This window comes from Diadema antillarum, unplaced genomic scaffold (genome assembly GCF_040938485.1).
Source record: "Diadema antillarum isolate AM-2024a unplaced genomic scaffold, OU_Dant_1.0 seq00000955_RagTag, whole genome shotgun sequence".
Classification (NCBI taxonomy): domain Eukaryota; kingdom Metazoa; phylum Echinodermata; class Echinoidea; order Diadematoida; family Diadematidae; genus Diadema; species Diadema antillarum.
This window is the reverse complement of record NW_027271803.1, coordinates 1,024,273-1,041,798: the sequence shown is the minus strand read 5'-3', so window position 1 is coordinate 1,041,798 and position 17,526 is coordinate 1,024,273. Positions and strand designations below refer to the sequence as shown.

The 17,526-nt window shown below is 40.5% G+C and overlaps 1 protein-coding gene across 3 annotated transcripts in view; it reads left to right on the top strand.

Annotated features, from left to right (window-relative positions):
- Positions 1 to 17,526, top strand: part of LOC139741811 (CCR4-NOT transcription complex subunit 2-like) — a 244,380-nt gene that overhangs the window by 147,088 nt on the left and 79,766 nt on the right. For 2 of the 3 annotated variants that reach the window (XM_071652398.1, XM_071652396.1), the window contains exon 9: positions 7,286 to 7,420. In XM_071652398.1, coding sequence (XP_071508499.1) covers positions 7,286 to 7,420 — 135 coding nt within the window. Of the gene's footprint in view, positions 1 to 7,285; positions 7,422 to 17,526 lie in introns of all 3 variants that reach the window. The other variant, XM_071652397.1, reaches the window with a different exon arrangement.

The window sequence follows — 17,526 nt, the reverse complement described above, 5'->3', positions numbered from 1 at the left end:
GAAAAATAGGGAAGGCGTGATATCATCAAAACGCTCATTTGAATATTCATAAGGACTGGTCAAGAAATGTTTTAATAATTATTATGATAATAATAGTGGCTACTAGTGTAGTACCAACGGCATAAATCCGTACTGAGGAGTGGGGGGGATGATCGGCGATAGCCACCATCACCACGATTACAAGCCCATAACCGGACCGGTGCAGCCCTTGGGGGGGGGGGGGGGGAAGAGAAGCTTTCCCCCCCCACACACACACACACATACACTTTACAGGGATCAAAATGTCCCACTCTTTTCCATGCAAAGTGGGAGGGAAGTGGCAGCAAAAATATGAAGACTTTTTGTTCTTGTTTTTATTTGTTTGTTGTTGTTGTTGTTTTTTTTTTTTGCTTGTCAGCCGACTTTCGGCTGAAAATCAGACATTAAAAGTATGAAGACTTTTTTGTTGTTGTTTCTCTTGTCTTTTGATGTTCTTTCTTCTTGACTGACATGCGATTTAGACACCCCCCCCCCCCTTTCAAAAACGTAGCACAGCCCTGAATAATGCCCAAATAAATTCAATAAAATGCTAAGATGGATATCCATTTTTTTTGTATGTAATAACGTAGTAGATATTTTCCTGTAGCTATTAATTGCTCTTCAATTTTCTTGATTTAAGTCAGTAAAGCAATCATCCCTGGGGCATCGTTCCGTTTTAATGATGGGGTAGGGGAGGGACTTGGAGTTTGAATATCTGTGCGAGGGAGCGGAGCGGCCTAGTGGGGGGAGGGTGTGGGAGGGGGGTATCCCCCTCCCACACAAGGAAAATGTAGCATTTTCAGACCTGAAATTCAGCAATCTGGCACACACTTTTGGTGAAATTTGGGATTTTTTTCCTATAAAAAAAAGTGAGAAAAAAAATCATAGATAATTGAATGACTACATCGTGGTATTCAGCTCTTGCTCCGCCTGTGCGACATCACTGTGAAGGCCTACTAAATAGTGGGGCCTATCACCGGCGTAGCCAGGATTTGATCTTAGGGGGAACAGTTAGATGCGAGGGAGCGATGCGAGCTAGGGGGGAGGGTGTGAACTTTTTGCATATTGCTGTTGTAAATGGTGCAATTTGATGCATTTTTTTGCATGTTTTATCGACTTGAAATAGTCCAACATGTTTAAGGTAGCAGTACATTTTATGTAGATGCACTGTAAAAACATCGGTGTTAGATTTAACACCATGGGTGTTACATCTAACACCGATCAAGCTTCAATAAAGGACCACACCCACAGGTGTAGAAAATGTATTGTGACGGTGTTAAAAAGTGTTCACCTGGCGCTTTGTGGTGTTAATTTGACACTGTGGCTGGTGATATTTTTGATACTGCGCTAGAGTTAATTCATTAATGACACCGCATGGTGTTGATTTGATATTGGTGGTGTTAATTTCAATGGTATAGCACCCGTCCAGCTTCAATAGGAGACCACATCAACTGGTGTTACTGTGGTGTAAATGTGTTTACACTTTTTTCAAAAATCAAGTACTTTATCGAAAAATTCTTCGTCGTCTTGTTCAGAATTAACAAGAAATTCAGTCCCTAAGAAACTACTAGTATTAAAAAAAAAAACAATTTTATATTTTGAAATGACATCCGAAGGTGTCAATCTAACACCATGAATGAGCAAAGGAAATTTAAAACCGGACTTTTTGCAGTGTTATTATTGAACAATTTTGCTTATAAAATGGTATCATTTAGAGAAACTTCTTGTATTAATTCTTACACTGAAGATCATGAACGCGATCATCAATTTTGACGTTGTACGGTCCCAAAACGGCCGTTTGTAGCTATATTTTTTCGCTTTGGAAATTAAGGGGGGCGCACCGGGCGCAACTGCTGGCAGTTACTGGCAGCAATATCAGGAGAATGACATAATGATTAAATGCCAGCGAAGCGAGCGAGCTTGAAAATGTTGATATTTACAGTCCAAAAACGGCCGCTTGTAGCTATATTTTTTCGCTTTGAAAATTAGGGGGGGTGTACCGGGCGCAACTGCTGGCAATTACCCGGCAGCAACATCAGGAGAAAGGCATAGCGATCAAATGCGAGCGAGCAAAGGAAGCGAGCTTGAAGATTTTGATATTGTACAGTCCAAAAACGGCCGCTTGTAGCTATATTTTTTCGCTTTGAAAATTAAGGGGGGGCGCACCGGGCCCAACTGCTGGCAATTACCCGGCAGCAACATCAGGAAAATGGTATAGCGATTAAATGCGAGCGAGCGAAGCAAGCGAGTTTGAAAATGTTGATATTGTACAGTCCAAAAACGGCCGCTTGTAGCTATATTTTTTTCGCTTAGGAAATCAAGGGGGGTGGAGGCGCACCGGGCACAACTGCTGGCAATTGCTGACAGCAACATCAGGAGAATGACATAACGATTAAATGCGAGCGAGCGAAGTGAGCAAGCTTGAAAATTTTGATATTTTACAGTCCAAAAAACGGCCGTTTGTAGCTGTACTTTTTTCGCTTAGGAAATTAAGGGGGTGGGGGCGCAACGGGCGCAACTGCTGGCAATTAACTGGCAGCAAGAAATATCTCGTAAACACATTTATGATGTAATCTGGGGAATTTCCAATCCCAGAACTGTATACTATTTTTGTAGGAGGGGGGAAACCCTCCGTTAATTGAAAGTATCTTATATCTCCTCCCACCCGAGGAACATTTGCATTTCTTTAAACTGAAGTAACAGACCTGGTGCACACTTTAAATGAAACATTTTGAAATCTGTCGATCTAAAGTGTATTAAGTAGAAATGACTGAACGGGGAGGGTATGGAAGGGGTTAGGCCTATCCCCTTCTTACGCGAGGGAGATTTTGTATTTTCAGAATTGAAATTCAGCCATCTTTGGGTGAAATATTGAGACAGTTTTCTATCAAAAAAGTAAGAGCATTTCCACATCTCGGGAGTTGCGAGGAGCAAAATGATCTGTTTGTCCCCAATACTTTTATGGGGGAACATCCCCCTCCCCCTCCATCGAAGCCTCTGCATATGAGGGAGCTTTTGTAAGTGAAAGATCCGCTGCACACTCTTTGATAAATATAAAGAAATAAAACGTCAATCTCAAAAGTGTACAAAGTCTATCGAAAGGGACCCAAGTAGTGGATCTTTTGCATATTCATGATTGCAATTCAGCAATCCGTTGCATAATTGTGGCGGTACTTGTCCAATTTTCCATAAAGAAAGTTCGAGATTTGTCCTCATCTCGGGAATTGCTTGGAGGACAAATAATTTGTCTGCCCCCAACATTTCCGTAGGGGGAGGGCAAATGCCCCTTTGCCCCCCCCCCCCCCCAGATAGATTCGACGCCCCTGATCATCCCTGGGTATGCCCACAGATGTATCAGAGTCATCATCGTTTCAGGAATGATGCAGGAAATGGAGGGTGGGGTTCAATTATGGCAGTATAGTTTTTGTTATTGTTTGTTTTTCGTACATAATTTGCAGATGGTCCCGAGTTGCGCGCTTCATAGCATGTTTACATGTAAGCCTATGCTATTTGACGTTGTCAATGTCTGGACCATACCTTATGTCGATATTACTTTCTTCGCGAGTGAGCGAAGCGAGCGAGCGCTTGAGAAAATTATGTATACATTATCCTACAAGATAGAATACTGTTCAGCTCTGTTACCTGTCTGAAGGCGGGCGTACGAACGTCATGCAATATGACAAAAATGATACAATCGCATTTCTGCTTCCTCCATTTTTTTCTCAAATTTCAGGGGGGGGATGATTGTACAGGCCATCCCCCCCTCCTCCATTTCAGGGGGGATATATCCCCCACATCCCCCCCCCCCCCCCCCCGGATTTACGCCCATGTATAGTACACAGGTCCACCTTTCTGTGCTCATGGCCCTTCAAAAAAATGAAAAGATGGAATGTTCAAACATGACAACAGAGAAGAAATGGCAAACAAACAACAAACACATACCAGATAAAGAATACAATTGTTCCAAACATTATAGATTGCTAATTTCAGTAGATAGAGCCGGGGGGGGGGGGGGGGGGGGGGGGGGATATCTCTGCTGTCATCGACGTGATTGCACCGAAAATTAGCACACACATTGCCTGTGATGTAATCTAAAAATCTGAGAAGTTGATTTTTCAAAAATTTATCATTTATGCCAAATTATGCTAACTTATGCATAATGATGCATGAATATCAGACTTTTTGCTATGAATCACTAATAAAGCTCAAAACAGGCACATTTTTTGTATTTTAGTGTCCTCAGCAAATCTAGATGAAAAAAAAAATTGTGCCATCAGAAAAATTTCTTAAGTATATTACTGTTTTTTTCTTATGCATTTCTCTGTGTTTTTTTTTTCAACTTTTTGTTTTTTATTGTTTTTTCACTGCAATTTGTCCATGTCATTGTTCCGAACATGAAAATGTGTCGTTAATTGATTTCAATCAATAACCCCCCCCCCCAAATAATCGTGCTTTTGTGAAATTTGACTGTTAGCACAGTTTGCTTTGAAATTGTATAAGAATTCATGTTTTTGAGCAAGTTTAGGTCTGACATTTAACTTTGGAAATGAAATGAAGAAAGGAAGAGGATGACAGGCAGATGATGGGACTGCACTCAAAAATCACAGACACATTATGTCATTCAGAAGAACAGATTTTGGTGCAGTTTTTCTTGCTCAGGCAATGCAAGTACGTCTTATAACTATGTAACGTAATTGTACTGGCAACATAAACACATCTTACAAAAAATGTCACACTGAGCCGTACTTGCCACACAACAGAGGCACCTGTACGTGCATTGCACAGTCAGTGTGTGAGTTTGGACAAGACATACTAAAATATTTTCTGTGGAGATTACAAGAGGTCTGGGCAGGCCCACACAAAGGACATACATGTACCTACAATAACATAGGGGGTAAATTGGGTGTGCTCCTGCTACAATCACACTTATTCACAAATCGTCGCTGGAGCAATAAGACCTCGTATCTACAAAATGTCAAATGTTCAGAAGAGCAAAAAAACATGGCGGCCAAAGCACTGTGGCGAATGGGATACCCTTTCCTGTGACATGCCGTGGTGGCTTCATTTTTGTCTCGCCCACCGGAGGTGAAGGCGAGACTAAGGGATCCAAATGGCGTCCGTCCGTCGTCCGTCGTCCGTCACAAATGTTAAAGTTTACCTGCAAGACTCTCTTATGATGCATAACTTGGCAACTGTTACAGCAATGGCAGCCACACTTGGGTGATAGAAGCACTAGGGGTATCTTCATGTTATGGTGTTGTCGGAGGTCATATGATGATGTCAAAGGTCATTTTAGGTCATATATTAAAGAGTATGTGCAAGACTCTCTTTTCTATGTTAAAGTTTGCCTGCAAGACTCTCTTTTGACAAATAACTTCACATAAGTTGCTTGGATTACAACCTAACTTGGGTCATAGATGCACTGGGGGTACCTTCATGTTATGGTGCTGTTGGAGGTCACAGGATAAGGTCAAAGGTCATTTGAGGTCATACGTTAAAGTTTACTTGCAAGACTCTCTTATCACATGTAACTCGACATATGTCGCTACAATGGCAATCAAACTTGGGTGATGGATGCACTGGGGGTACCTTCATGTTATGGTGCCATAAGAGGTAACATGATAAGGTCAAAGGTCATTTTAGGTCATACGTTAAAGTTTACTTGCAAGACTCTCTTACCACACTTAACTCAGCACATGTTGCAACAATGGCAATCAAACTTGGGTGATGGTAGATGTCTCTTGGGAAGTTGAAGGTAGCCACAAGGTCAAAGGTTACAGACAGGGGTCAACAAACTTTTAGGGCCCAATGGTAAGTTTTTAGGGCGCGTTTCGATTGTGGCTCATAACTTCTGATCCCTATGTCCGTTTGTGACCAAACTTGGATGGAAGATGTCCCTTGGGGAGGTGAAGGTCATCACAAGATCAAAGGTCACAGAAAGGGGTCAACAAATTTTTAGGGCCCAATGTTAAGTTTTTATGGCACGTTTCGATTATGGCTCATTACTTTTGATCCCTTTGTCCGTTTGTGACCAAACTTGGATGGTAAATGTCCCTTAGGGTGTTGAAGGTCACCACAAGGTCAAAGGTCATAAGCAGGTCAATTAACTTCTGGGAGTTATAAAAAATATTAATTCCTTGTACGCGAATGGGGCGAGACACAACTTGGCGATTGCCTTGTTGGAGTAAGACAGTTTGGATTTGGACAGGACGTCACTTAACCCACTATTTGACCATTGATCCAAAAAACTCATTTTCACCAAAATTGCAGACACAAGGTCTTATCACCCCAGCGGTGGAATGTAGGCTAACAGCCCCACAACTCTTGCAGGCATGCACATGCAAAAACATACATTGGTGGTGACCAAAGCTTTAAATATCCAATGAAGGCAGTTTAGTGATAGTTTAGGACTAAGAATATTCTAGAAAGTGAAGGATATACATGTAACAGCAAATCTCTCCTTATTTACGTCTTGTGTTTAGGTGCACAGAGCTGGTTTCCAGCACAAATCACATGTGGAAGTTGAGCCTAAAGGCCCAAAGGTCTGGGGGGCATTTTATCAAGCTAGCATTTTGTCTGATTTTTTTAGACAAATTTGCTCTCAGCTAATCAGATGCAAGGATTTTAGGATCTTAACCCATTAAGGGTGAGTCCCAAGTATACTCAGGCAGGTGTCTATGCTAAATGCGTGTTGTAGCAAAATCAGCCCATCCTCAAGGGGTTAAAGGGCTCATATAGTTTTGGTTGAGACATCACTTCAGGTTTTTAACATTTTGGGGTGAGATTATGAGAATCCTCGTTAATATGAAATATGAAAGAGCAAGTAATTCCAAGAGGAATTCAACGTTTATTTGATGAAAATTGGTTATGAAATGGCCGAGATACCCAAAACAGATTAATACTAAAATATGGGACCTACACTTTATTATGATCACTTTGTTTTACCTTGTTTTTGGATGTCTCGGCCATTCCAAAACCAATTTTCATCAAATAAACTTTGAATTCCTCTTAGAATGGCATGCTCTGTACCATTTCATAAGTGGTTACTTGGTATCTCGCAAAAAGTTAAAAAGCCAAATCCTCAGCTCCACAAGTACTTTACTGTCCCTTTCAGATATATGTAGTTTGTCGAATATATATATATATATATATCTCTGACAAAACTCTTGATGAAATGCTTCCTGGAATGTCACCAGTTAATTGCTTGTTAAAAGTCTTCCATGAATTACTTTACTGAATTGTTTATACACTTTTAAACCTCTTATAGCAAATGACTCATCGCTCAACCTTGACAGCGCGGACTTCCCAGCTTTAGCCACAAGAGGGCGTCAAACAGGAGAGAATTCATCAGGCAATGTCAGTTTGTTCCAACCTAACCCCATGGCAGGCAGGCCTGCTTATGGTAAGCCATCATGTCCCAGGAATAGAATTTTCACCAACACATACTTTTCCATGGTTCTACTTTTCAGCTATAAACCACTTAACCCGTTGAGGATGAGTCCCTAGTATACTCGGGCAAGCGTCTGTGGGAAATGCATGTTGTAGAAAAATCAAACCGTCCGTTAAAAGGACAGACACACTTCAAACTGAAAACTAGTTGCCCTTTTCAAAATGACAACAAAAGGAAAAACCAGCAGTGACTCGTTGCTCCCTGGCCAGTTGTGCTGTCGACGCTCCCAGAGCCATGATAGACCAGCTGCACACACTCACTGATACACTGTACAGTGCTCCTTTTTCTGAGAGACTTTTGCCTCGTTGAACCAGGTGAAGGCTGATCTTATTCCAAATAAAAATCTAGTCAAAAGTGTTAACAAAATACGAACTTACTAGATATAGTGTCTTTCTGATCAATGTACTCTCATACTGAATTCTACAACTTACGGAGCAAGGAGCATGGAAGTCTACTCCAAAATCATGTCTTTGCATAATACTGCCTCATAAGTTTATATGAGCGCATTAGACAGTGCAGAAGATTAATCTCAATCATGTACATTCAAATATAACATTTGTCAGTATACAATGTATGCATGCAGTGCTTAGGGTCATTGTAATTTCACACTGTTTCGCTTGCTTGAATGGTTTGCTCGTTTTGTATATACAGTCAAACTCGGATACCTCGAATTCGTCGGGACTGAAGAAAATGGTTCGAAGTACGCGAATTTCGAGGTACGCGTACGTCGAATTTTCTTCGACTTATCCGATGTTTATCGATGTTCGACGTTTATCGATGTTCAACATGGTGTCTGTTATAGTGCCTACTGATTGTTTGCATGCTTGTCAATTTGAATTGAATCAACTTTTATATGAATGAATTGAGTGAAAATCGGAAATGAAATCAAAATTTCAGAAATAAAGATTTTGGTGGCCCGATCGCGCCACCAAAAAAAAAAAAAAAAAAAAATTGGATGTTTGCCTTTACTTTTGAAAATGAACAGCGGTAACAATCGGCTACGTAAGATGCTAAAATAAATGTCAGGGGTTTGCGTTTAATTGTGGAAATGAATGACGTTAATATTCGACTCAGTATGATACTAAAATAAATGTCGGATGTTTGCTCATACTTTTGGAAATGAATAACGATAAGACTCAGCTCCGTATGGTGCTAAATCTAATGTTAGATATTTGATTTTGCGTTCGGAAATGAATAAGGATAACATTCGGCTCCGGAAGACGCTGAAATAAATGTCGAATTTTTGCTAAGACGTTCGGAAATGAAAAACAATAACATTCAACTCCATACGATGGTTAAATAAATGTCGGATGTTTCCTTATACTTTCGAAAGTAAATAGCAATAGCATTCGGCTCCGGAAGATGCTAAAATAGATGTCAGATGATCGTTTTTATGTTCGGAAGAAAATAGCAGTAATATTCTGCTCCATCATGTCCATATGATGCTAAAATAACTGTCTGATGTTTGCTTTTAAATTTCGAAATGAATAACAGTAACATTCAGCTGCGTTTAATGGTAAAATTAATGTTTGATGTTTGCTTTGACGTTCGGAAAAGAGTAACAATAATATTCAACTCCTGGCAATGATGAAATAAATGCTGGATGTTTGCTTTTACGTTCGAAAGTAAATTGCAATAACATTTAGCTCCGGAAGATGCTAAAATAAATGTCGAATGTTTACTTTGATGTTCTAAAGTGAATAACAATAATATTCAACTCCGTACGCTGATAAAATAAATGCCGGATGTGTGCTTTTACGTTCGAAAGTAAATGTCAATAGCATTCAGCTCCGGAAGATGCTAAAATACATGTCGAATGATTGCTTTTACGTTTGGCATGTTTGGAAGTGAACAGCAGTAACATTCTGCCCCATACGATGATAAAAAAATATTGGATATTTGCTACGGTACATTTCGAAATAAATATCAGTAACATTCAGCTATACGTTTCATGGTCCATAATGTCTGATGTCTGCCTTGACGTTCAAAAATGAAAAACAGTAACATTCGGCTCCGTGCGATGATAAAATAATTGTCAGATGATTCATTTCACTTTCGGAAGTGGACAGCAGTAACATTCGGCTCCGTTCGATAATGAAATAAATGTCGGATGTTTGAAATGAATAACGGTAATATTCCGCTCCTTACAATGCAAAAATAAATAACGGATTGTTGCTTTAACATTTGGAAATGATTAATGGTATTAATCCGCTCAGTTAGATGCTAAAACAAATGGCGGATGTTTGCTTTCACGTTTGGAAATGGATTAGTATAGTATTCAGCTCCGTAAGATTCTAAAATGAATGTCGGTTGTTTGCTTTTACATTTAAAAATGTATAACGGTAACTTTCGGCTTTTTACAATGCTAAAACAAATGTCGGATGCTAACAAATGTCAGCAAATGCTCCCATTTTCTCTTTTCAAACGTAAGTTTTGACGTCCTCAATATAATGGGCATCAACTTTTTAAATAATCTCTACGCCTATTTGTCAAATCTTTAAAGACAGAGTAAGATAATTGAATTTTCTATTTATTTGTTTTAGACATGGGCATCGGTATCACTTCAATGATGCTTAATATTAATTTGTCTATGTTAGTAGGACCGATTTAGTTTTTCTAATGTTTTTCCTGATTGTTTTTTTTTTTTTTGTTACCAGATTTTACTTTCGACCACCAGAAAATAAAAATCAATGATATTGGTGGCCCGATAAAACTTAGTGCGGAGCCCTGTGTATTCTATTCTTCATTGTGATCGGCCTATACTTCCAGATTTTCATAATCGCATTGCTGGAAAAAAAAAAAGTTTCAGTGCTTGCGTTCTCGGGGAAGTAAACTTCGTGAAAGGCAAAAAAAAAAATAGTTTAAAAAAAGGCACTACGAGGGAGATTGATGTTTTGACAGTGGAGCGTGATTAATGGCAAAGATATAACTGTCAACGTAAGCAGGTGCGCCCCGACGGTTGAGAAATCTACGCGCACGGTATGACTGTCTCAATCAAAAATCAAAACACAGTGGTTAAAGAAAAGCAAATGATGGGGCAGCGCGTAGTGCTATCGTAAAGCACTCCATTGGCACAGGTGCTATGTGCATACCATGTACGTGTGTTGGTAGGTGTTGGGGATTTTCCTTGTCAGCTGTGAATCGGGTATTTCTTCTTGGGCACGCGATTGTTCTGGTCTCAGAATATTTACAATCGAGTGTGAAAACATTTGTGACATGTCTTCGCTGTCCACGCGCGCTTAATCGGAGATGCTGTGTGATGTTTGCAATTTCGATTCGAGCAACATGCTGGGAAAAACAATAAGTTAATTAAGATCGGGACATTAGATTTCCCTTCGAGGTAACCGAACTTCGAGTTATCTTTTTCGAGCTACGCGAATTTTAATACACGGAAACTCCATCGGAACAATCGGGACTTTCATTTTGCCCCCGAGGTAAGTGATATTCGGCTTATCCGACGTCGAGGTATCCGAGTTTGACTGTATTGTTATGTTCGCGCTTCTTGTTTCATATGTGCGGTTCTACTCTAACGAGTGCACGTCGAAAACGTTCAGTAGTATGTATTTGTTTAACCTTTTTCAACATTCCAAGTTCTATGCAACACTGCTGCAACAGTCAAAGAGCTTTGATCTATCTGATCAACCTGGCAGTATGATTGCTTCACTGGGAGTCGGCATATATTTGTGACTCTCATTCAAAAGTCTTGCAATTCAAGTGGATGTGATGCTGCATGCACAAGATAATCACACTGAGCAGTTTTATACTTGACCATGCATATACAATGAGCATATGTGACCTGCTACAACAAAAGGATCCGAAAGTTGGGAGAAGTCGATTTTCTGAAAATGACATAGCATTATTCCCTTACTCTTCCACTTTGATTTCATATATAACAACACGATTCATAAAATAACTTGGTTTGCAGAGATTTTATGAGAGCATGTCGAGTGGTGTAGGAAATCAGCGTTTTGAGGAAACCACCTTCAAAGTTTTCCTTCCTACACAATCATGATCAAGGGGAGATAAGACAGTTTTCACCTCATGACAATTGAAGGTATGCTCCAGCAACCTCCACGATGTTCATTCAAGCTTAGCGTCAACAGTCTATGCATGACCAATCAGTAACCAGGATGCCACACACACCAACCAATAAGATTACTCCCTTGTTGCTGGGGGCGGAGTCTGTCTGCAGCGCTAAATCCAAATCTTTGGGCACATTTCTCTTCTTTTGAAAGTCAGAAAATCATGACCCAGAAAATGCTAATTTCTTGACTTTCCCATGATCATTTAGCTTCGAAATTTCAGCAGATGATAGATGACATTAGACTACAAAATTATACTGAAACAAAAATTCATTGGTTTTGACCAATTTTGATGATCTCACTTCAAACTAATTTTCTCAGCTCAGCCGTCAGCGACTTTTGATCCTCATGTCATGGCAGGTCACATATACATCATAAAGAGCACAAGTATAATTTTGTACATCACAGTCACGGAACTATGATAATTCCTCACATAATTCTTAGCAATGCTCTTTAAATGCAACGCACACAGTGGCTAGTCTTTCCTTCTATTAGTCAAACATCTAAAATATCAAAAAGTGCAGTGACCTCTGCCATTCACACTAAATAATCAGTGAGCATAAATCTGTCAGTCTTGTTATAGAGGGGGGTGCTGTCATCCTCTAGCATTCTAATATTACATTAGTAGATAATACACAAGCATCATTCATAGATCATCAACTCCTTTGGGTAACACATACGTAACTCCAGAATATAGTTATGTATATGCATATTGGTGAAGTCTTAACATGCAACCTCCAAATCAATTGACTGTGGTTCATTATACAAACACTCAAATACAATACACGTCATGAGAAACACAGTGACTTACCTAGTCAAAAGAGCCCACACATATTTTCTAAACAGGTTGCTCCACATGGTAGTCAATTGATGTGCCACAACCAGTTGTATCTGAAAGACAATCACAATACTGCTGCTACTTGTAAGAGTGAACCAATGTTTTCTGGCTAAACTCTGAGCAGATAAAAGTGTGTTTGAATCAGAGTCACAGAAAACTTTCTAGAGCATACAATGTAGGTAGAGTGGATGCAGGTTCCAAAGTGTTGGCAGGAAGCAGATATGCCTGCAGTGGCTTTTACATTTTGGAGATATATACAGTGTGTCTCTAAAAAAAGTAAACCCAACTTCAACAGCAAATTTTCAGAAAACTGTAAAATATTTGCACATTATTTTTGCATGGTTAGATACTGTAAAACATGATATATTCGCGGTATGAAATTTTCGTGAATTGGAGCCGACAGCCCTTTTCGTGGCATGAAATTTTCGCAAATTGCCACTGGTGTTCAATGCATGTAGTGTAGACAAAAACTTTCGCGTGCACTTTAATTTCGCGAATTTTGGCGCTCACGAAATTCGCGAAATTAAAACGCACGCGAAAATTCCTCGTTTTACAGTAGTCCAATAAAGGTGTGATTTCACGGAGCACTGCGAACGATTTGCGAAGACGCGAATGGCAAAATCCAGCATTCGTATTTTAGTAAGCAAAAGATCGCCAATCGAACGTGAGGGTTCGGAGAGCATCGTCAATTGTTCGCGAATGTCGTTTTTACTTCGGCGACAATTTCAAAAAAATTTGAAAATTTTGGCGAACCTTTTCCGCACACTTGGTCGTGATTTGCTCGTGATTTGTTTTCTAAAGTGTCTGTAAAGCCTCGTCATATGCGCAAGACCTTCGCAAGACACGCGCGATGTTCACAAAATGTTCGTGAAACCCCAAACAGACCCCGAAACTTAATTTGGAGAATGTCTCGCGTATGTTTCGCAAAATCTGCGAAGTTTCTCCGATCATTTTACGATGTAACCGCAAACTGTTCGCGTACCTTTTGAGACATTCTTACGAATGTTTAGCGCATGTTTTGTGGGATGTATGACCTACGGTTTCTCCAAATCAAACTCGTAGCATACATCTAAACATCAAACAATTGTTAACAACTACAGTGTACATAGTAAAAAAGAAATCAAACACTAGCAAAGAGAAAGAAATGTTTGATGTAAGAAAATTGCAGAATCTAAAGTATGCCGAAATTACATATGAAACTAGAAATTATGTGTTGGAGAAACTGAAAAAAAAAAAAATCAAATGCTACACTAGTGGAGATAGGTCCTATGAAAAAACTCTAGGCACGCACACAATAGAGAAATGAGAGAAAATAAAGGAGAATTACACGAAAGAACAAAAAAAAAACTTCAACTCAAGACAGCTCCCACCTCTCGGGTACATTTTCTCCCATGATTATTGAAAAAAATGCGTTTTTTTGCATTTCCGTCGCGTGTTCTTCGTGTATGTAACATGATGTATTTTAGCAATGATACACACGACATTCGCACATACGTCGTGAGAACTTCGCACAAATTGCGCAAGAATGCTTTTCAGCTTCATTGTCGGAACACATCCGGCCAGAAAAACTGTTTTGAATATTGGATTTTTCCATTGACATCCTTCGCAAATCGTTCGCATGCTCCGTGAAATCACACCTTAAGTCCTCTATCCAATGATACCACGTAGGTTATGTAACTCTCATGCATGACTGAGCATGATTCAACTTAGTGAATGGGTGTGAAATCATCACTGTGGCAAGTTATTTCTTGCTATTGTCGTGCATTCAGGGCATATTTGAAGTTAAATTTTTGTCACATGTTAGGCTTATGATTACATAACAACTTCAGCAAAGGTTCCTGACACAGGCACACTTCACATGCTTTCCAAACATGGTACAGTTGACAATTGAGCAGAGAGTATTCCTGGTAACTCAATACCAGGAAACAAGAAGTTTCGTGAAAGTTCAAGAGGCTTTTCGGGTGCAGTTCCCAACAGGCAGCCTCCAACAAAAAGAGCCATCCGGTACAATGTGAGAAAGTATGCTGATCACGGAACCCAGTTTGAACAGGAATAAAGGACACTCTGGCCACAGACGAACTGGGAGGTCTGCTGAAAACATCCAAGTGGTGAGAGAGGCCATCCAAGCCAACCCATGCATAAGCACCAGGAGAAATGATACTGGAATTCCACGCGCAACTTTTAACAGAAAAGCAAGACTGGATTTCCATCTCCATCCATATCATGTTCATGTTCAGCACCAACTTCTACCAGCTGATTTTCCCAGACGACTTCAATTTTCACAATGGTTTGTGACCAGTGCAACCGTGATCAACAGTTCCTCCAGTTTTTTACCATCAGGGATGAAGACAACGTTTTCCATGGATGGAATGGTAAACGCCCTCAATGAGCACGAGTATGCTGAACTCCATCATCCTCCGGGATATGCTTTTACTAAGAACATGAGCAGGGAGAAAGTGAGTGTCTGGATTGGTCTTTGTGGCAATGGTTCATTGGTGGGACCTTACTTATTTGAAGGCAACATCAATGGCAGGGCATACCTTGACATGCTGAACAATTTTATTGTGCCTGAGATGGAACAGATCTTCCCCTGACAACGACATGGAGCATTTCGTAGGGCCTGGTGGGCTCAGGATGGGGCCCCAGCCCACAGACTTATTGCCGTTAGAAATCGCTTGACTGAACTCCTTGGCAATCGCATCATTGCTCTTCATTTCCCAGTTGAGTGGCCTGCACGTTCACTAGATCTGACACCATGCAATTTCTTTCTTTGGGGGTATCTTAACCCTAACTAGGCCAGGGGGGGGGGGGCCTCTGAGGCCCCCCCCCCTCGACGTTTCGCGCGATGTATCGCTATCATGAGAAGCTATCGCCGCGACGTTTCATTACTTTTTTCTTTCGAGTCTCCCACATCTTTTGACACCAAATTTGCGACGCTCGGGTGTGCAGTTCTGAAGTTGCGCATAAATATGCATGTGCATGTCAGACCAAAAATTGCTCGAAAACGTGAATTTGTGTACAATTCAATGCAAACTGTGTTTACAGGCAAATTTCATAAAAGCATGATTATTTTTGGGGGTTTATTGATTAAAATCAACTAATAACGCATTTTCTTGTTCGGAACAATGTCACGGACGAATTTCATCATCGAAAAAACAATGAAAAACATTAAGTCGGAAAAACAAAGAAATACATAAGAAATTCAAAAAAACAAAATACTAAGGAAATTTTTTCTGATTGTGCAATTTTTTTCTCTTACATTTGCTAAGGACACTAAAAAGAATATTTACACCAAAATTGTGCCTGTTTTGAGCTTTATTTAGTGATTTATACCAAACTGTCTGATTTCATGCATCATTATGCATAAATTAGCATAATTTAGTGTAAATGATAATTTTTGAAAAATTAACTTCATGGTACTTTAGATTACATCATAGGCAATGCGTGTGCCAATTTTCGTCGCGATCGCGCGGCTCGACGGCCGAGATCCGGAGGGGGGGCCTGGGAGGCCCCCCCCCCCCCCCAGCTCTATCATCTACCTAAATAGCCCGGCCTAGTTAGGGTCAAAGGAAAAGTGTTCCAAACCCCACCGGCCACAATTCAGGAGCTGAGGCAACGGATAACAGACGAAGTGAACCGATTACGACAAGATCAAGGAATGATCAGGCATGCTGTCAGGGACATGAGGAGGCGTTGCGAAGCTTTGCATCGAAAGGAATGGCGGTCATGTCGAGGGTACAAAACCCTAAGGTATGCTCATAGGGAATCAGACCATTTCCTATGTCATTTGATTGATGAACTTCCAATCAAAGTGCAATACTAACTTGCCACAGTGATGATTTCACACCCATTCACTAAGTTGAATCATGCTCAGTCATGCATGAGAGTTACATAACCTACGTGGTATCATTGGACAGAGGACTTATTGGACTATCTAACCATGAAAAAATAATGTGTAAATATTTTATGATTTTCTGAAAATTTACCGTTGAAGTTGGGTTTACTTTTTTAGAGACACACTGTATATTGGAAATATTGGAATCACAAACATTCCCCTAACAAGTCAGAGAGAAAGCTTCAAGAAGTGAACTGACCAGTCAAACTCTCATTGGTTCATGTCTTCATGATATCATTCAACCCAGACTTATAATTTGGTGGATTCCATATACGGTGCGCTACCTATCGGTTGTAGCAGACAGGCCGAAATCCGTGATGCCTTATGGGAAAAAGTCGACATCAAAATTACTCGCATTATATGCACATGCAGCAGCACAGCTCAGCTCAGCCGGCCGCGCCGGGCAGGCGGGCGCTGCCCGGGCTGAGCCGGCCGGATATCGATTGCGAGATTGAGAGATAGATCGATACGGTATGGTATTAGCAGCAAACTGGCTTTTCCGTGTTGCATGTTCGACGCGACGTGTGTACACTCCAAAATGCAGGCTTGGCTTTTGACTTATTATACCCCTCGCGCCAAACGAAGTTTGAAGGGGGTATATAGGAATCAGCGGGACGGTCGGGCGGTCGGTCGGAGCGGTCGGTCGCGGTCGGTCCGTTGCAAATCTTGCGTCGCGAACTACTTCCTCAGTTTTCAACCGATTCCCATAAAACTTGGCACAGATGTGTGCCTTGGGTTGTAGATGTGCAAGACGTATTTGTTTGACAGTACCCAAAAGTACGTTGCCATGGTAACATAGGGCAAAATGCTTCATGGCAAAACTGCTTCATCAGTGTTCTTCCAATTCTCATGGAATTCATATTGAATGTTTGTCTTAGGATATAGGTCAGCATGACACATTTCTTGACAGTGACAAAAAGTATGTTGCCATGGTAACAGCTCACATATTATGAGCCAAAATGATGGAAAATTTTGTGTTGCAAACTACTCAGTTTTGCCCAATTTCCATGAAACTTGGTACAGATGTGTGCCTTTGGTTGTAGATGTGCAAGACGCATTTTTTGACAGTACCCGAAAGTATGTTGCCATGGTAACGGCATATCAATGGCAGAAGATCAAGGAAAGATCTTGCGGATTTAACTACTTCCTCAGTTTTTTTGACCAAAGCTTATGAAATGTGGCACACACCTTGATCTTGGTTGGAATATGTGGAAGACATATTTTTCGGACGTGTCGGAAGCTG